General features: G+C 37.2%; 1 protein-coding gene across 1 annotated transcript in view; it reads left to right on the forward strand.

Moving 5' to 3' along the window:
* Positions 1 to 295: 295 nt before the first annotated feature.
* SKAP1 (src kinase associated phosphoprotein 1) overlaps positions 296 to 22,107 on the forward strand; it is a 277,253-nt gene continuing 255,441 nt past the window's right edge. The window contains exon 1 of the mRNA XM_033090442.1: positions 296 to 474. Within this exon, the coding sequence (XP_032946333.1) occupies positions 426 to 474 (49 nt within the window). The 5' untranslated portion in view covers positions 296 to 425. The remainder of the gene's footprint in view (positions 475 to 22,107) is intronic.

Raw genomic sequence — 22,107 nt, forward strand, 5'->3', positions numbered from 1 at the left:
CCAGTTGTTCAGTGCTTAGGATGCGAAGTCTCCGAGAGACAAGGTTCCCTGGAGTCGCGTTTAGTCTTTTGTTTTGGTGGGAGGTCTAGAGCCGCACCGCTTGGGCCCTGCCTGGTGTGGCATCCCGCGATCTTTCTCCCTCCGGGCGCCTGCGGGAATGGCGTGTGCACGGCGAACAGGTGTCTCCCCGTCGCCCCCCACCCCCAGCCCCCGCCTGTCCCGGGTGCCCCCGCCCGCGAGCGCCACTTCCTGAGCGCAGCCCCGCCCTGCGGCGCAGCCCCGCGGCGTCCGCGGCGGCGGTGGCGACAGAGGTACAGGTGCCTTCGCCGTGCCGCCCACGCCTTGCCGTCGGTCCGCCGGCCTCTGCACCAGGCCTTCACGGCCGCTCTCCTGCCACACACTCGGCCTCCCCTCCGCCCCAGCAAATGCAGGCCGCCGTCGTCCTCCCCGAGGAGATCCGTTGGCTCCTGGCAGGTAACGCCCTGGCCCTCCGGGAAGTCCCTCCAGTGCTGAGCTGAGGGCAGGAAAGGAGACGCCAGCGCCTCCCAAGGCTGGGCTTTCTTTTCATCACTCACCACCTTCTAGAACCTCAAGGCTTTTAGAGTCCTCAACCCTGCAAAGCCAGATTTTCCTCCTCCTACCTCAGGGGCTCTTGCACTCCCCTCAGTTCCGCACTTTCTTTTTTCTCAAGGCGTCGCCACCGCTCCACTTAGCCTCCCAGGCTTCTGAACAACCGCAGGCCAGGTTCGTGGTCCCCGCTCCACGCCACCTGGCCTGACCTTTAATCTGTCTCTTTTTCCTTACGATGATTTCCTCAGGCCTGTCCGTTTGTACCCTCCTCCCTCCCCAATTCAGGACTCTCACCATCTCTCACAGAAGACCCTCACCCTCTTGCTTAGAGGTCCCTGAGGCCCTCAAGGGGATTGTGAGGGGCTCATGGGATCCTGTGGCCAAGGCTTGGGGGTTAATGAGTTTGTGTCAGCGCCAAAACCCCTGGCTTCCCTCTCTGCCAGCCTGCAGTCTTCTGGGGACTCATTATCCGCCCAGGGCAGGCTGACCCTCAGTATCCCATTTTTTCTTGTTCTAGAAGTGCCCCACTGGTGTGTTCACCTGCAAACTCAAGTGCCTAAGCGGGGAAGGCCATACTCACACTCAACACATCTTCCTAACACTCCAAAGAGACTTGTACTAATGGGCAATAGCATCTGCTCAGTTCACACTTTTTTTTTTTTTGGTGAAAGTAACCTGTTTTCCTGTAACTGACCTTCTTGAAAAGACAGAGGCCTGGAATCTGTGCTGCCATAAGGGTCCCGGGAGGAAAGTCAGAACTAAGCCTTTTGGCATGTCAGTGACATTTTTGACATGTATTTAACAGATGGCCTGCTTTGGGCAGGTCATACTTTTGGCAAGCAGTAATTTTTTCACTTTCTCTGGATTTAATTGGTTTTTGTACCTCCATTACTTTGTTATCTTGGTATAAATGCCTCCTAATCAAATATTTGGCAAGTCCTTTTAGTCTCTGTTTGCATCATTGTTTCCATTCAGGACTGTTTCTGTGTAAAAGCTGTCAACTAGATATTTATTTTGAGGTGAACTTTCCAAAATCTGTTTTACTTCTATGACCCGAGTAAATGTAAAATTTCAGAGCAGAAAAGTGTCTGCAGGTTAAAAGAATATCATTTGGGTATCTGAGAAGAAACCATCCAGCCTTCCCTCTGCTGTTGATTCAATATTCATTGTGTAGAGAGGCTGTTAAGTGTGGTTTCCCGGAAAGAAGGAACTGTGGCAAAAAGTTTAATTCTGCCCTTGCATTTAAAGATACAAAGTGATTCTTTTTATTGGTATCTGTCATTTGATGAGAGGAAACCTATTTTACAAGCTCGTTAAACTACACTTCTGTTTTGTGTGCAGCCTCCGTAGAAAATTCCTTTTTATTTTCAGAGACTTGCAATGAAATCCTCTCCTTCGACATTTTTGATGTGCAGTTCTTTATTGTTCAAAACTGACACTTTGGTAAACAACTCATTTCTGCACCTGCCACCTTCCTTTAGCTTAGATTATTTTCTTGTTAGCTGACTGGTTTTAATTGAAGTCTTCAGATCTCCTTCTAAAGCAGAACCTTTGTTTGCTGACAAGTAGAGCAGGGTATGAATGGAGATTAATCGTGTGTCACATACTTCTGTATCAAACTTGCTGTGTTTTAACAATCTCCGCTGGTGCTCTGGTCTTTAGAATATATGGAAGAGTCTGAGATTAAATTTTAAGGAACTTCATTAGTTAATGTATTTCTTGAAGGCCTTTAAAAAAAGTTTGCAATTAGAGTTTGAATCTGAAACAGAGAAAAAAATGTAAAGGTAGGATTCAACCAACAATTCTATTGAAAAATGTTTAAAAAATATGTTTCTGAAAGGTTCATGTAATCATAGCAACATATTGGTTATAGGCTTTGGTTTTTATGGAACACTGTCTCTGGCCTAGACCAGCAGAATTACTCATTGTACTACAAATTGTGGATATTAGAAACCCATAATTGCTTTCAATTTAGCGTATGTTGCTGTTTACTTGTTTCTCCCCTCACATACTTTTTAAGGTTGACTGTTGACAATTAGAAAATATGTAGGTCCTGATCTCTATATCATCACTCAGTGGAGGGAGTTACAGGGTGAGAGGGCTGTCACTTTAGTGCTGCCACATGGCCGTGGGGGTGGAGTTTCCACAATGAATTACTGTTTTCATAAACCAAGGCACAAGCATTTGCACAGTGATTTAATGTGGGCCATCACAGCCATAACTTAAGCATTTATTTAATTATAACTACATGGGCATAAGTGACGGGTGTTTTTGACATAATGGGTGTGCTTTAAACAATAAAATATGCAAAAATTTGTGAAAGGTTTATGCCAAAATTTTGTATAATGAAGAAGGGAGCAGAAATTCTGGTCTAAAATTAATTTTGTTTGAGGATAAAATTTTAGACATTTCAAAATATTTCATTCAACCCAGAAACTCCACTTCTAGGAATCTGTGTTACTGAAATTAAAGGACATGAAACATATATAAAGATCCGTCCTTAATATCCGTGAGTTGGGAAAGGTGGGGCAATGGTATGAATGAATTATTCATCTTAGGGAATATTTTGCAGCCATTAAAAAAGATGTGATGGTTATGGATGATGTGATACAGAATTGCACACCTGAAATCTATGTAATTTTACTAACAATTGTCACCCCAATAAATTAAAAAAAAAAGATGTGATGGATAGGCTTAGAAAATATCCATAACATATTTTTAAGACTAAAAAACAAGGTGTACGATAATATATATAACATCCCATTTTTGTCTGAAAAATGTTTGTGCAATCCTAGGAAGAAGAAAGAAAGAATATACACTAAGCTGTTAACATTGGTTTCCTTGGGAGGGGAGTGAGAGGGTGGAAGAGAGAGATTATTAACTATATTTCATATATCTTTGTGTTTTTTGAATTGTGACAATGGCCAAGTAATGATTTTGTAATCAGGAAAAAACAACCAGGAAGGTTATTTTAAAGAAAAAGGAACAAACAAAAGACAAATAGAAGCTTGGAGAGGTCAGAGTGCTAAAGGGCCATTAACCAAGATTGTGATTATATTTTTCTGTTGTTAGGCCTGGAGGTGTATGTGTGGAATTAAAAAAAAAAAATCCTTTCTTGGATTTTTGGCAAGTGTTAAAGCATTGAGAGACTACTAGTATAACTCAGGAAACAGCTTCCTCAGATAGACTGTCAAGCTCTCAAATAGAAATAGTAACTAGTCTGTATCAGCAAATAAGTACCTTATAGATAAGTAAAATGAAGGGCATTTACTGCATTATTGAAACAGGAGGAAATATTCAGGGCTGTTTTCAAATAATCAGGCTTCAGATGTAGAGGCTATCTTTTTGTTTTTGTTTTGTGATAACCATGATGAAAATAAAAACAATGGAGTGCTGGCAGTTTGCATAATCTTTGTTCCACAGATATAAACACAATCAGTTTCTTCCTTGTCTTTCTAGTCCTGCATTTGAAGTCAGAAGCACAGGAGACAAGTAGGAAGGAGGGAGAATAAATATTTCTTTGGCTCACAGTGTGTCCTGTGTGAAGGAATGGGGTCTATTGTCTTTACCCTAATAGTTGATAGGGCCCAACTACCTGCAAGGTACCTAAGTCCTGCTCAGAATATGGATTAAAGCCAAAATAACATCCACAACCCAGCTGCATTTCGTAGCGATTGCTGTGTTAATGCTGATTCTGATGTGCCTATGGTTACTTATTTTTAAACTTCCTTGGAAAGAATGGTCATTAATCATTTCCTTCCAGATTGTTCTCCAGATTTGTATTGGTCGATGCAGCCAACTGTAAAATCCTTTTAATGTAGTAAACCGCCAACTCTATGGAACTCGCAGGAGTAACTGCTCAGGATAACCGAGGATATTCTCCTTAAGCACTCTAACTTTTTTATTATAAACATTTGTGATCAATTTTTTTTCTAAAATGCATTAGGAGTTTTTCTCATCTTCTCAACCAGTCAGTCTGTGTTCAAAGGGATCTCCCTTGAACACTTTAACTCAGAGTTGTAGTGAATATCTGTTATCGTACTTTACGATAGTGTGATAAAGTCTATCATACTTTACAGTTTGCTCATCTGTAAAATGGAGATAATAATAGTATTTATATTATAAATAAAGGACTAAATATTTGAAAAGAACTTAGAATAGTAACTGGAATTATGAAACACTATTAAGTGTTTGGTAAATAAAATTAAAATCCTGTTTTAGGGATGTTTCTGCAATAATTGCACCTGGACTGCTTTGTGAATGTCTATGTCTGTTTTATATTTTTGTCACTTTTTTCCTACTGTTAGGCCCAACTTATCACTTTGCACTGCTGTCAGTGTATCTGTATTCCCAGTGCCACTGGAACATTAAATAATCAAGTTTGTTGGAATTACGATATGTGTAAAAGAACGTATGAAGGGCTGTTTTGATGAACACGGTACCCAAACCTTTAGGTGTGGCCTTTGTGACTTGTATTTTGGCTGCTCAGAGTCGTTTTTGCTTAATTTTTGATAGTGGATGGTCTTCTATATAGGTGGGGTAACTGGTCAGTTGAATTCTGAGACATGAATTATGACCATACTTCTATTTCTTTTTTATGTTAGATCTTTCTGATTATAAAAGTAATAATGCTCATTGTAGATTATTTAGAAAACACACAATGATATACAGTGACCCATAGTCAACAATTGTTAAATTTTCATGTATTTCTTTCAGTTTTTATTACATGTACATACTTTAAAAGTTAGGACATATTGTGTATATAGTTTTGTATACTGATTTTTCCACTTACACTGTTTCACTTGCTCTTGTCTCCTGAAGATTTTCTTAGATCATGTATTTTTTTTCTTTTAAGTGATTTAGAAGTTATACACCCTGGTTTTAGTCTACTAGTAGTTTTACCCTTATGGCTTAAAAAACCAAAACAAATAAAAACATGTCCTTAGCAACATTAAGAGTGAATATTTATCTTTTGGCTCTTTCCTCCAGTGTGAAATGTGAAATTGCTAATATAATCTGAGATTTTTAGACTCAGAGAATTACTAATGTTTTTATTATGTATATTATATTACAAAAGTTATTAACATTTGCATAATATTTTAAAATCATCCTTATAATATTTTTGTCCTGTTTAACTTGTTCATTGCTTACTTTTTGTATCATGGCTTTTTCATGCTTAAACCCTATTGAATCTCTTAGATATTTGGACTATGCTAATATAGTAGTCGCCACTAGCTACATGTGGGTGTTTAAATGAACTAACATTAAATAAAAGAAAAAATTCGGTTCCTCAATTGTACTAGCTACATTTCAGCTACCCAGTAGCCAGTTGTGGCTACAGTTGTGGACGGTACATAAAGCCCTAGTAGGTGACAACCTAAAATATAATGTTGAGTGAATTTCTTAGGAAGGGTACTTTGATACTACACTTACTGAGCCCTGCAGGTTTAAGTATGTGTCTATCTAGTTTCATATAAACTTAGCTGTGCGCATGAGGTTCTAGGGTCACACTTTCCCTCTTCCTTCTTCTTCCTTCCAAACTCAACCTCTAGAAATTCTTCCATTATCTTTTCCAGTTTTGTGGAGAAGTCTGATGCCAGCCTGATATATTTATTTCTTTTATAACCCATTCCTCCTACCTCCTGCCTAGATGTTCATAGGATATTTTTCTTTTGCTTTCAAACATGGCACTAGTTAGTGTCAAGGTCTTACACTATTTAATAATTTTGTCTGGTATATAGTGAATCATTTTGATCTACAGATTCAGGTCCTTCTTTAACTTGGGAAAGTTTTTTTCTATTATCATTGCTTCTGCTCCATCTGTTTCATTCTGTCATACTGGGATTTATATACATAAACAACGCTGATCTACTCTCTCTGTTTCATCTCTCTCTTTTTTTTTAATTTTTATTGGGGAATATTGGGGAACAATATGCTTCTCCAGGGCCTATCAGCTCCAAGTGGTTGTCCTTCAATCTAGTTGTGGGGGCCGCAGCTCAGCCCCAAGTCCAGTCGCCCTTTTCAATCTTTAGTTGCAGGGGGCACAGCCCACCATCCCATGCGGGAATCAAACCGGCAACCTTGTTGTTGAGAGCTCACGCTCTAACCAACTGAGCCATCTGGCCGCCCAAGTTTCATCTCTTTTATTGTCTCATCTGTCACTGACTTCATTATGGTTTTAAGTCAGCATTTATTTATTTTTTTAAAATTTCCATGTATTGTTTGCTCATCATTCATTGTTTTTTTTTTGATTAACTTCTATAAAGCTTTGGCTTATAGATATAGTGACTTTTTGGATGTTGTTGAGAATATGATTAGAAATTTTCTAAATGTTTCTGTTCTTTAATAAATCTACTTTAGAGGGAGGCATTTTTCTTTGGTTCTCCAAGATGGTCTTTTCTTTTTGGACTTTAGTGTTTTCTCGTAAGTCCTGTATATTTTCTTTGTGTTAAATTTGCCTAGATTCAAATCCTGCTCGGCCACTTTTCTTACTACCTATTTGACTTTGGGTCTCAATTTGCTTATCTGTAAAATGGAGATAATAATATTACCTATCTCATAGAATTTACATGACGAATACAAGAATAAATATTTGAAAATAATTTATCTGGAATGTGTTAAACACCATTAAGCATTTGGTAAATAAAATTAAAAGATATATTTTCTTTGAGGAAGTCCTATTGATCTATCTTTGTAGCTTCCAGACGTGGCCTTTTGTGTTGGTTGTTCATCCTTGCTTCTCTAAATTGGGGGAGGTTTGTAGGGCTTCTTTCAAGGTCTCCACCATTTCCTTCCGTCCTTAGATCAGAGTCCAGTGATTATTTCTAGGGGAAATTTTATGGAGGAAGGAAAAAAGAAGTTAGCTTCATGGCTAACTTAGGAAAGATAATATATTCCTTATCTTTGCATGTAAAAATAGTATTTTTGTATGACTCTCAGTTGAAAAAAATGCAAGGTTTACTCTTCCTTTTCTCCCTTTTTGTTTGCCAGTTTAAAAAAAGTTGGTAGAAGTATTTGAGCTTGATTGTGGGTATAGCCTAGACGTTAGGTGGGCTGCCCAGGCCTTTTGAATTCTAGGTAATATCTACTCTCCAAGGAACCTCAAACATCTCCTCAAGATCTGGGTAATTCCTTCTAGGCTCCTCGGTTTGGGCACATGCTCTTTTTGTCCTGGGTAATATAGACGTAAACAGGTGGTTCCCAACTGGGGTGATTTTGTTTCTCAGGGGACTTTTGGCAGCATATGGAGACATTTTTTCATCATTACAACTAGGGAGGGTGCGACTGGCATCTAGTGGGAAGAGGCCAGGGATGCTGCTAAACTTCCTACAGTGCAGTCCCCACGGCAAAGAATTATGCAGCCCAAAATGTCAGTTGCGCCCAGGTTGAGAAGCTGTGGCCTAGATATAGCCCTGTCCTCAATTTCCATAAAAGCCTCCCCTTATGAAGTCCCTGTGAGTATAGAAGACATCACTGGAGATTCAGAGGGTGCAGGGCGAAGGAGGAGGGGCTTACATTGCGGTAATGCAAATGAGTTCAATCTGAATATTAGACCTCCCTATTCCTAAATGCCCTTTTGCTACTCTAGTCATCAGAGAGTGCCCTCGGGCCCTTTATCTGGTGTGATTCCCAGCCTTATGCCTTCTCACTGACACTTTCTCCCTTTATCCTATCTGGAGCAAAGTAAATTCAAAAAAATTTTTTTCCTTGCCACATGAAAAGGCAGTTTATGTATCTGTTTAGTTGCGTAGGTTCCTACCAACACCCACACATACAGAAACAAGATACTTTGACAAATAATGAGAGTTTTCTCCCTAAGAGGAATTCTAGAGCTAGCTATTAAGATAATAACATTTTTACCTCATTATGTAAGTGTAATACTTAACCAATTTTTAATCATTTTAAATATAGGAAAAATAAGGTAAGTTTCAAGTTGTACCATCATCTGAGAATTTTAATATATTGACAAAACTATTATAGATCAAATTTTTTCATGTTATAAACCATTACACCATACAGAAATCCTATAATTTCTGCTACATTTATTCATATTTATTTCCCCTGTGTTTCCAAGTTCATTGCTTGCTTTTCTGGTTTGTCAGTACTGCATTATAGGTTAGGTGATTGTAACAGATGGCTTTTCAGGTTTGGAGTCTTTGAGTTTCACTGTTTAATTTTACTATTCAGCTTTTCATGGAAGATAAGACAGATGTGGGCTCAAGAACAGTTCTTAGCATCCAGAGAGCAAGCTTTCCTGAAGGCTGATGGCTTTGATAAAATCATTTATGAATTACTTAAATTCTCATCTAGGGCCTCCTTCTGTCCTTCTGACATTGTTGACATTCTAATATTAGTATCTTATAGTGAAATTTTTATTCATATAATACGAACTTTACTAAAATGAATCCAGTGGCACATATTTATACTTACTTAAAATCAATATTGTATTTGAATTGGAATTAAAGTGCTGTATATTATAAATCTAGTATGAGAAGGATACTGGGGTACGTAGCTACAGAAAATCTCTCTTAACTGCATTGTAATAAACCTCCTTAAAATCACGCTCCCTTTAAAATAGTTTTCCTTTCTGATATCTTCTTTTGTGAACCTTTTCATCCATTATTCCCTCCCTCCTTCCTCCCTTCATCCCTCCCTCCCTTTCTTCTTTTCTTCCTTCCTTCTCAGTACTTTTAAGGTATATAAAATGCACCAATCTTAAATGTTACAACAGGATGACTTTAATATATGTACATACCTGGTGACTACCACCCAGATCAAGACATAAAAGTCACCATCAGCCGAGAGAATTTCCTTTCTAGTTATGGAACTTCACACAAGCAGTATGATCTCTTTTGTGTGTCCTCAATGCAATGGTGAGAGATATCCATGTTGTTGTGTGTCTCAGTTTTAGCTTATCTTTTTTGCTAAGTAGTATTCCATTGTGTGACTATCCCATAATTTATTTATCATCCATGCTTTTGCTGAGGGACATAGAGTTTTTCAGTTTTGGGTTATCATGAATACAGCTGCTATAAGCATGCTTGTTTTGTGAACATGAGTGCTCATTTTTCTTGAATAAATATCTAGGAGTGAATTACTGGGTCATAGAGTAGGCATATATTTAATTTTATTGTAAACTATCAACAGTTTTTCACAGTGAATGTACCTATTTTACAGTCCCACCAGCAATGTATGTGTGCTTCAGTTGCACCATATCCTCACCAACACTTGGTATTGCAGTCTTTTTATTTTTAGACATCCTGGTGGATGTTCTGGTCCATGTATTTTATTATTAAATACAAAAATAACTCCTGGATATATTATTGTAGAATAATTGCACAACATAGAAATACATGGACAATTTGATTTTTTTAACAGAGCAATGTTGCATACTTTTCCGTGTGAATCCATCTATCACTGTGTGTGTGTGTACTGCTGCACAATAGTTAAAAATTTATTTAACTGTTCTCCTATTGGTGGATGTTTAGGTTGTTTCCAAATTTTTTATATTTACACAGTGCTGAAGGGAGCACATCTGTATGTGCATTTTTGTGTACATATGCAAATATTTCTTGAAGATAGACTCTTAGACTCCCAAATGAAGATTGCAGACCTATTAATCCTAGATTTTTAGTCTGGCCACTAGTTAAAACTTAATCTAAAGTACTCTCTGTGTTTTAATTTTTGGTTTTTGTTTTTCCTGTGCTGTGAGTATATAGGTATTGTCATTTCCTCCCCCACCCCCCACAGGAGGTAGGAGGAGAATTAAAAACATAAACACGACACATTTCTTGGGTCATGGGACAGAAACAATCAGCAGGTTGAAGCAAACTAGAACCAGAACAGGCCAAAAATTTCTCTGTCGTATGTTGACAACTTCCTGTGAGCCAAAACAAAGCTGGTGGGTGTGATTTTAACCTTGCCAACAAGTTTACCCTTTAAAAAAAGGCAAAAAATATATCCCTTAAGTATTATAATTAATTACCTGATCAAAAGTTTAATGCAAGGTTTAAAACAAGTTCTATACAAACTGAAAGTCATTTACCCCCCATTATGATACTTTTATTTAATTGGTATGAAAAAAGACAACAGAAAGCCTTCCATTATTAGGGTAGAAAAATTACCGTATTTTGCCATGTATAGTGCGCACTTTTTTGGCCCAAATTTGTGAGGGAAAAATAAGGATGCACGTTATACATGGGTAGTACTAATTCCATATCTATATAAATGTTTTAAATTCCTTTATTTATGCTTATGAGTTAAAAGTGTAACTCTAGAAATCAATAACGATATCCATATGCAAAATAATACCCTGGAATACAATAATCGGTTTTGTTGAACTTATGACAAACTTGCAATGATGAAGAGTTCTTGGCCTTCTATGATGCGTAAATATCATAAATTTGTCACTGGTACATAAAATGTCTTGTACCTTGTATCTGTTCTTGTGTTTTGTAATTATTTTTTACATAAAATTTCTTGTACCATAATATGTAAAAAAAATTAATGCTAAAATGCCTTTATAATACAAAAAACAAGTACCTAAATGTAAACAAATAAAAATTTGAATTAAAAAATTAAAACGAAAGATTTTCTCCCCTCAAAGTTTGGGCCAAAAATGTGGGTGCGCATTATACACTGCAAAATACGGTAAACACTGCTGGTTGAGGTTTGATTTTAGTGAGATATTTAAGAGTGACCGCAGATAGCCTAATGGTCTAATATCTTCAGTGTGCCTGTGACAGGGAATCAGGAATATTTGTTTGTTTCTACCAGAAGCTGTCAATGAGACTGTAGAAGTTGGATTAGCCACTGTGCTGGTGTCTTTTGTAAAATAGCAATATGTAACTTAAAGGGATAGTTGTGATCTTTAATTTAATGTACAGGATACCCAGGTATCTAGAATGAAAGGTGGTTTTCTATTTGTATTTCCAAAGTAGAGATTGTTGTGGTTCGGCAGGTGTGGTTTGCTGGGCATGGCAAGGTGGGTGGGTATAGTCTGTTACTGGAAAGGATGCTTTCTTATTAGCAGTTCATTCCTGGAAGTCCTGAGGATGATGCAAACAGTTTTGCTCCCTGTCGGCCACCATCACTCCAAACAGAGGGCACCTGGGTGTCCCTCCTCCCCTTTGTCTCCTCTCTCTTCTGCTCCCTAATCCCAACAAACCTTCCTCCCTGCCCCTTCACCCCAACACCCTTCCCCACACAGGGTCCCCTCTCCATCCAGCCTGGAGGGGTGATGTCTGGTCTTTAAGGCTTTAACTCCTTCAAAGTGTTCAGAATGAAGCATCTACAAGGTAAACATTTTCTTTTTGGTTAGAAAAATACACTAGCTATCATTGAAAATCTAAGCAAAGATGAGGCGGACTAGCATCCTGCTCCTAGAATTTCTTTCTTTCTTTTTTTTTTTTTACATCAGTGAATAGTTTTCCAATGTTTACTTAGGTGTTTTCCTATAGAAACAAATTTTTATGAGAAAAAGAACCATGTTTTTTAAGCTGATTCCTAGGCTAGGCCATTAAAAAAAAGAAAAACCTACCTTGTGAGTATTGTACCTAGAGGGGAGGACTGTGGACATAAGGTTTTGATGGGGATGATCATCCAACTTGGGCCTCCAGACATCCTTTCTGTCTTGAAGCCCGGGCCACTCTGTGGGATCCCACCCTTTCTCTACATGCTGCCTAACTCCAGGCTCTGATGGTATTTGTGACTGGGGAGTGACTCCATGCCTGGGGCTGGGAAAGCAGGGAGGAGCTGGGTGGGAGCCAGGTGGGGTTCTGAGGATTAGGGAAGAGACCACATAATGGGCCAGAATGAGAATCCTGGGGCCTCACCTAGGTGGGAGATGAGAACCAGTGAAAGGATCCAGAGAAAAAGAAGAGAATTTCCTCTCCTCATGTCCTCTTTCTCTCCTGTCTCCTCACCTCCACCTCCATCTCCCATTGAAAGTACAGCTGCCAACAGGTTTGGAGGTGCTCTGATAAGAGAAGGGAGGCTAAGAGAGGGGGTGAGGAATGATGACGGAAGTCAGCAGAAGGCTGTTGAGGTGAAATGACAATAAAATCATCAACAGCATGAGAATGGATATTTCCCTGCTCGCACCCAGCAGGACAACCATTCACATTTAAAGAATATTTGCAAGTACTTGGGGACTTGTTTTTACTAAAGAGAGGTCCTGAAATACTGCCCAGCATTAAATTTCATAGAACTAATTTGGTGAGTCACTTTAGCCTGTGCCAACCAACCCTTTGGCATATAGACAAAAATCTCAAATATTTTCTTGGGTATAATGCCAGGATAGGCAGAAATTTATGCCATCCTTCTTTTAGAAATGTGAGTTCTGCTTTAGTAGTTCAAATACTTTTGCAAGATATCCCTTCTGGAACACTGATGGGTTTTTGGTTGTTGGAATTGTTTTCAGCAGCATTTGGCCATTCATCCTGCCTCCATATATATAAAAGGTTGATTGAAGCAAACTTTTGAATTGTAGACACATATATCAACAACAACAACAACAACAAAAACCATTTGCAACTGTTAGGGAACACCGACCTAAATGTTTTTTGTTTTTTTTTTCTTTCAGTGTATTAGGGGCATTACTTAGAAAACAGATGAAGGAAACCTTTATCTTCTAGTAGTTTGAAAAATGTGATCCATGAGATGTCATTCTCCTCCACGTAAATACGAGCAGCATTGTAAATGGACAGAGTCGGAGATTTGGGGGAATGTCAGAAACTTTCACCAGTCTACAAAACCTAGTGATCTTGGGTGCACCCTGCCAAGTCAGAATCTTTTCAGCTGGCCTCACTCACATCCTGCAGCAGTTTTTCCCAGGGTAGAATGGTCATATCATATCTATGGTGTTCCACTTACTCTCTGTTCCTTTGTCCTTCTGTCTTTCTTTCCTATTTTCTTTCTCTACTCTTACTTCCTGGAATAGATAAGCTGCCTGGAAGCTGAGGAATCTGTGTTTTAGGGCAGCTATGAATTATAATAGGAAGAGGCATTTTTGCCAGAAGTGTGCTTACCTTTTAAATATGGGTCTTAAAATCATTATATATTACTCTTAGTACAAAATGCTGTATGTTGCTATAAGCCTGCCTTCCACAATAATCTTTCACCATTGTCTCTCTTGCCCCTAACCTTTATCTTCTGTTCTCCAAGTTGAAGTTCTTTCTGTCTCTCCAACTGAACTGAGTGAGATTTGTCTCCTCAGGACCTTTGCACATGACGTCCCCATGCTTGTGCCATTCTTTTCCTCATTCTACCAACTCCCTTCCATCCCCAACATACATACTTGGCCTGCTAATTTGGGGGTTTCAGATGAAAGGTCAGGTCTTTGAGAGGTCTTCCCTGACTTACCTTTCTCTTTGGACTAGGTGCCTCTACCATGGGCCTATGCCACCTCACTTTTCTTATTATAACTCATACCATAATATATTCTAATTGTCTATTTCAGTCTGTATTCTTTGCTAGACTCTAAACTCTTAAGAGTTTAGATTTATCTTATTCACTTTTTCAGTAATTAGAATATAATAAGTACTTGATTTATTATAGAATATAAAAAGTACTTTATTCTTTGTTGAAGAATAAAGGCATTTAGAAAAAAGTGGCATTGTTTATGGTATGTTTCTGATTTTGTCTTTTTCCTTTGATGTGAGGGTATTTATTTACACCATGTGGTATTGCTCACTCACCACTGGAAGGTCATTAGGTGTTATATATAGTGAGTGCTGTGATGTCAGAGGTGTCTCAACAGTGTTCTTATGCAGTGGTGGTTTTCAGAGTGGGTTTTGCAGTTGCCGGAGTCTAAGGCATCCTGATGTGGCAGGATGTGATATGTATAGAAGTCTTACAAGAGATCTTGTTCGTAACAGGTTGATCACTTAATAGAAAATCCACCAGATAGAGTGATGAGTGAGCTTGGTTAAAAGCAGGAGGTGATATGTCGTGAGACCTTTTCAAGTCTCTTTTCTGTTCAGTGGTGAGCAGTGTGTTTCTGAGCAGGGTTGCTCAGGCACTTTCAGGTCGTAATCACTATAAGTGGCTTCATTTTCTAAATTGAAAGGCACATGTATTATATATTAGTCTGTAATTTTCTTTCCTTGATGTCTTCATCAAGTTTTAATATCAGGGTTATGCTGGCATCATAAAATGAGTTGGAAATTGTATATAATACATATATACGGATAATCTCTCATATAACCCTTTCTTTTGATTATTTGTTTTCTTGGTTATACATTTGTTCATCTAGTAAGTTGTGGATGTATTTTTAGATCAGATTTAAAAAAAAAAAACCTAAAAGAGGCAACCAACTGAATGGGAGAAGATTTTTGCAAACAGTGCCTCCGATAAGGGGCTAATATCCAAAATATACAAGGAACTCATGCAACTCAACAACAAAAAAAACAAGCAACCCAATTGAAAAATGGGCAGAGGAACTGAAGAGACATTTCTCTAAAGAGGACATACAAACGGCAAATAAACATATGAAAAAATGCTCAACATCACTAATCATCAGAGAAATGCAAATAAAAACCACAATGAGATATCACCTCACCCCAGTTAGAATGGCTATCATCAACAAGACAAATAGTAACAAGTGTTGGAGAGGCTGTGGAGAAAAAGGAACTCTCATGCACTGTTGGTGGGAATGCAGACCGGTGCAGCCGTTATGGAAGGCAGTGTGGAGGTTCCTCAAAAAATTAAAAATAGAATTACCATATGACGCAGCAATCCCTCTCCTGGGTATCTACCCAAAAAATCTGAAAACATTTATCCATAAAGACACGTGTGCTCCAGTGTTCATTGCAGCTTTATTTACGGTGGCCAAGACATGGAAACAACCAAAATGTCCTTCGATAGACGAATGGATAAAGAAGTTGTGGTATATATACACAATGGAATACTATTCGGCGGTAAGAAAAGATGATATAGGACCATTTGTGACAACATGGATGGATCTTGAGAGTATAATGCTAAGCGAAACAAGTCAGACAGAAAAAGCAGAGAACCATATGATTTCACTGATATGTGGTATATAAACCAAAAACAACAAAAGAACAAGACAAACAAATGAGAAACAAAAACTCATAGACACAGACAATAGTTTGTTGGTTACCAGAGGGTAAGGGGGACGGGGGTGGTAGATGAGGGTAAGGGGGATCAAATATATGGTGATGGAAGGAGAACTGACTCTGGGTGGTGAACACACAATGGGATTTATAGATGATGTAATACAGAATTGTACACCTGGAATCTATGTAACTTTACTAACAATTGTCACCCCAATAAACTTTAATTAAAAAAAAAAAAGCAAAAACAAAAACCTAATGAAGCAGATGGAAGAGGTTGTCTTTGGGTCATTTTATTCTCCTGAGTAGATGACACGTGCAGAACAAGTGCTTAAATTAACGTGTGAACTCCTAAAGTATTTTGAAAGGAAGGCTTTCAAAGCAGTAATTTGAAATGAAACTGAAAAAGTAAAGTCACAATAAAAATATCAAATTGTCCTTCGTCACATCATTGGGGGATAATCATATCCTGTTGATTCCCTTTTAACAGTTTTAGTATATATAAATATAATTACATAGGATATGTGTAAGAATTTAGTAAGAGGAGTAGAACTTCAAAATAACACATATATTTATCATCTATAGGAATAAAGTATACAATCACACCGTCCATCTCCCACAGGATTCTTTATGCCCCACTTTCTCTCCGCTTGCGTGGCCTCCTTTCCTGTTCACAACTATGGACCAGCTCAGCTCACTACCGTGGAGTGAAATGAAAACGAGGAACAAAAATTAAAACCTAGCTCACCAAGTTATGAGTAATATTACCTTATGCATGCATAATGATATTTTATTTTACTTATTTTTTTCATACTCCATAACACATATTTAGAACATCTAGAAAACAGAAAAGTAGGAAGATGATAAAAATGCTTGTAATGCCACTACTTAAAGATGACTGTTGTTAATATTTTGGTTTTTATTGCAGTACCTAACTGGCATGTAGGAAAATTTCAATAGGTTGGGTTAATGAACGAATTTAACCTAGTTACCCCCTCCTTTTTTTTTCAAAATGTTAAGATTATATCATATACCACTTTTTAAAACTTAATAGACTATTTTTTTTAGAAAAGTTTTCGATTTACAGAAAAATTGAGCAGATAGTACAGAGTTCCCCTATTTCCCCCTCCTCTCACGTTTCCCGATTATTACATTTTATTATGTATTAGTGTGATTCCTTTGTTATGATTAGTGAACTGATACTGATATATTAGCTAAAGTCCATAGTTTATTCTGTGTTTCTTAGTTTTTACCTAATGTCATTTTTCTTCTGGGATCCTATCCAGGACACCTCATTTAATTTAGTTTCCTTACACTCCTCTTGACTATGACAGTTTCTCAAACTTTCCTTGTTTTTGATGACTTTAATAGTTTTGAAGAGTACTGGTCATATTGTAGAATGCCCCTATTAGCATTTTTCTAAAGTTTTTCTCATGATTAGAGTAGGGCTATGAGTTTTGGGGAGGAAAATCACAGAAGTGTTATTCTCATCACATATCAAGGGTATAGACTATCAACATGATTTCTGACTGTTGATGTTGACCCTGGTCACCTGACTGATGTAGTGTTTAGCAGGTTTCTTCACTGTAAGTTATTCTTTATTCCCCTTTTCTATACTGTATTCTTTGGAAGGAAGTCTCTATGTGCAGACCGCACTTAAGGGGTGGGAGTTATGTTCTCCTTTCTTTAAGGTGAAGTATCTACATAAATTATTTGGAATTCTTCTGCACTCGAGATTTGTCTCTACTCCCCCATTTATTATTTTATTCAGTTACGTGTTTATATCTGTATGGACCCATGAATACTTATTTTATACTTTGAGTTATAACCCAATATTACTTCTTTTTTTTGCTCAAATTGTTCCAGCTTGACCTTTGGGAGCTCTTTTACTTGGCTCCTGTGCCTCTTTTGACATGCCCCGTCACTGTGTGTGTATGTGTTTGGGGCACTTCCTTACTTTCTGGCATTGCAAGGTGCTCCAAGCTTATTTTGTGTATCTCTTGCCCCAGTCTTAGAATCAGCCGTCTCTCCAAGGAGCCTTGGTTCCTATTATTGAAATTTGGTATTAGAAACCAACATCTGGAGGCGAGGTATGCTCACTGTTCCTGGGATGTTGTTTCTTTTAGGCTCTCTCAGCTGACAAAACAAAGAAATATATATGCACATAATAATCCCATATATTCATATACCTATATCTATTAAAATTATGTAACCATCTGTATCTCTATAAAGTTAAACACGAGTTCTTTCTGATGTTTCCAACTCTAATTCATTCTGTATTCCTCTCCTTGGCTGTTCTTGCAACTTGTTCCTCTCCTTTCCATTCTAACAGTGAGAAACCTGGCTCCAGCCATTCACCATCCACTTATTGTTAGATTAAAGTATATATATATATATATATATATATATATATATATATATATATATATATATATATCAGCATAAGAATTGTTAACCCACACACCCATGAGAAACAACTTTATTGACTAGAGTCCAGTATTTATGTACAGTACGTTTTGCCTTTAGTCTTATAGACTCTACTCATTTCCAAAGTTATTTAGGTCAGCACCTTTCCCCCATCCCCTTCAGTGAGGTTATTTCGCATATTTGTAGTACAGTTAGTACAGCCTGAATTCTTTCCTGGCTTGCCCCAATCCCCTTAATGATTTTTTGAAATTTGCAGACAATAAGACTCACTCTTTGTGCTGTAAAGTTCTATAGCTTTTGACAAATACAAAATATCATGTATCTACCATTATAGTGTCTAACAGTATAGTTTCACTGTCCTGAAAATTTCCTGTGCTTCACCTTTTCATCCTTTCCCCACTCCTCCTGAACCCCTTGCCAACCACTGATCTTTTCACTGTCTCTATAGCGTTGCCTTTTCCAGAATGTCATATAATTGGAATTATACAATGCGTAGCCTTTTCAGATTGGCTTCTTTCGCTTAGTAATGTGCATTTAAGTTTCTTTTCATGGCTTGATACCTAATTTCTTGTTAGTGCTGAAAAATATTCCACTCTCTGTGTGTACCACAGTTTATTTATCCATTCACCTACTGATGGACGTCTTGGTTGCTTCCACATTTTGGCAATTATGAATAAAGCTGCTGTAAACATTCATGTGCAGGTTTTTGTGTGGACATAAAATTTCAATTCAATTGGGTAAATTCTTAGGTGTGTGCTTGCTGGGTCATCTAGTAAGACTACATTTAGCTTTGTAAGAAACTGCCAGTGTCTTCCAAAGTGGCTGTACCATTTTGCAGTCTCATCGGCAATGAATGAAAGTTCCTGTTGCTCCACATCTTTACCAGCCTTTAGTATTTTCAATTTTTTGGAATTTAGCTGTTTTAATAGATATGTAGTGATGTCTTATTGTTGTTTTAACTTGCAATTCCCTAATGACATATGATGTTAAGCATCTTTTCATATGTTTATTTGTCATCTGTCTATCTTCTTTAGAGAGGTGTCTGTTCAGATATTTCGTCCATTTTTAAATTGGGTAGTATGTTTTCTTGTTGAGTTTTAAGAGTTCTTTGTATATTTTGGGTACAATTCCTTTATCAGATATGTGTTTTGCAAAGATTTTCTACCAGTCTGGCTTGTCTTTTCTTCTCTTAACGTTGTCTTTTGCAGAGCAGTTTTCCATCTTAATAAAGTCTAACTTACCAATTAATTCTTTCAGGGATCATGCTTTTGGTATTGTATATAAAAAATCATTGCTGAACCCAAGGACATCTACATTTTCTCCTATGTTATTTTATAAGATTTTATAGTTTTGCATTTTATGTTTTGGTCTATGGTTCACTTTTAATTTTTGTGAAGGGTATAAAGATCTGTGCCATTGTTTTTTTTGTTTGTTTGTTTTTTTGCATACAGATGTCCAGTTGTTCCAGCACCACTTTTTTGTTTATTAAATTTATTTAATAAAAAATTAAATAATTGGTTAATAAGATGATATAAGTTTCAAGTGTACAATTCTATATAATACATAATCTGTATATTGCATTATGTGCTCACTACCCAAAGTCAAGTCTCCTTCCGTCACCATGTATTTGACCCCCTTTACCTTCTTCAACTTCCCCCCACTCTCTTTCCCCTCTGGTAACCATCATACTGTTGTCTGTGTCTACGAATTTGTTCATTTGTTGCTTTCTGTTTTATATCCCACATATGAATGAAATCACATAGTTCTTGTCCTTTTCCGTCTGACTTATTTCACTTAGCATGATACTCTCAAGAGCTATTCATGTTGTTGTAAATGTCAGTATTTCATCTTTTCTATGGCTGAGTAATATCCCATTACATATATGTACCACATCTTTTTTTTTTATCTAATCATTCATAGAAGGACATTTAGTTGTTTCCTTGTCTTGGCTACTGTGAATAACAGCACCGTTTGTTAGAAAGACTGTCCTCTCTCCAGTGAGTTGCCATTGCTCTTTTGTCAAAGCTCAGTTGACTAAGTTTGTGTGGGGCTATTTTTAGGCTCTCCGTTCTATTCCAGTGATCTATGTGTCTGTTCTTTCACTGTCTTGATCATGGTAGCATGTTAGTCAGTCTTCAGGTTGAGTAATGCCAGTCCTCCAACTTTGCTTCTTGTCCCCCTTCTCCCCCTCCACCTTCTTTAGTATTGTATTGAAAATATGCTGTGAGAAGTTTTTTAATTCCTTAAATTTTCTTCATGAATATTATTTTTAAATGGCTGTGTATTTCATTATATGGATCTGTGATATAACCAATCTTAGGTGGAAAGACTTCAGAACATTTGATATCTAATTTTCGTAAATGAAGATAAAAGGCATGTTATCAGAGAATAAAAACTGAAAGAGTGGTGGGATCGTAAGAAATTGTAATTGTCTTCCTTTTATCAATTTCTTTATTTTCCAAATTTTCTACAATGAGCAGTAATACCTTTTTTATTAGAAGGAAAGGTAAAGTATGTTGGTGTTTGTTTTCTGAAGTCTGAGAAATATGTTTTCTTCCTTTTCCCCTCTCAATCTATCTAAATACTTTAATGGTTGCATAGTATTCAAATAGGTTTGCACCATAATTTATTACTTGCCTTATGTTACTACATTAATATAGTGGGAGGAGCAATACAAGGTAGTGATAAAGAGTTCAGGCTCTGGGGCCAGAATACATGGATTCATATTTTGGCTGCCCCACTTGCTAGGTGTGTCATCTGGGAGCAAGTGTCTTAATTTTAGTTTTCTCATCCAGAAAATGGGACAATAGTATCTAACTCATAGATAGCCCAAGGGCTCCTGAAATGGTGTGATATGATGCTTATATTAGAAAAGAATTTGTTTTAAACAGGTTGGTCACTAAATAGAAAATCCATCAGATAGAGCTTGGTTAAATAAGGGAGGTGATATATTGAGGGACCTTTTAAAGTCTCTTCCCTGTTCAGTGATGAGTAGTGTGTTCTGAGCTGGACAGCTCAGTCACCTTCAGCTCACATTTACTGTGAATAGCATCGTCTTCTAAACTGAAGGGCAAATGTATTATATACTGGTCTATAAATTTTCTTAATATCTTTATCAAGTTTCGATAGCAGGGTTATACTGGCTTCATAAAATAAATTGGAAAGTGTTCACCCTACTCTATGTTCTGTTTGTGTAAGATTGGTATTATTTCTACCTTGAATATTTGATAGAATTCATTTGTGAAGTTATTGGGGGCCTGACTTTTCTTTCTGGAAAGGTTTTTTTTAAACTATACATTCAATTTCTTTTATAGATATAGAGCTATTTAGATTTTGTATTTCATTTTGTGTACATTTTGGTAGGTTGTGTTTTTCAAGGAATTTCTTGGTTTAATTTAAGTTATCAAATTTATTGGCAAAAAGATGTTGATAATGTTCCCTTATTCTTTTAACTTCTATGAGATTTTTCATAATGTCCCTTCTTCATTCCTGATATTGGTAATTCGTGTTTTCTCTTTTTTCCTTTGATGAATCTTGACAAACCTGTTAGGGGTCTATCAAATTTATTGGTCTTTTAAAAGAACCAACCAATGTTTTTTTTCCTTCCTATTTAATCGATTTTTGTTGTTATCTTTATTATTTTCTTTTTCCTACTTGGGATTTAATTCACTTTTCTTAAACTAGTTTCTTAAGGTGAAAACTTAGATCATTGATTTTAAACCTTACCTCTTCTCTAACATGAGCATTTAAAACTGTACATTTCCCTTAAGCATAGAAATGCACAAATCCTACAAATTTGGGTATGCTGTATTTTACAATCATTCAATTTGAGATATTTAGCTTGTTCAAAGAAGAATATTTCTTCTTTGATTTATGTTATTTCAAATTGTTGAGGCTTTTAAGATATCTCCTTGTTATTGATTTCTAACTTAATTCTTTTGTGGTCAGGGAACACACTCTATAAGGTATTAGACTTTTAGCGTTTATTAAGACTTATTTTGTGGCCTAGAATAAGGTAGATCTTGGTGAACATTCC

Source organism: Rhinolophus ferrumequinum, chromosome 21, assembly GCF_004115265.2.
Source record: "Rhinolophus ferrumequinum isolate MPI-CBG mRhiFer1 chromosome 21, mRhiFer1_v1.p, whole genome shotgun sequence".
Lineage (NCBI taxonomy): Eukaryota > Metazoa > Chordata > Mammalia > Chiroptera > Rhinolophidae > Rhinolophus > Rhinolophus ferrumequinum.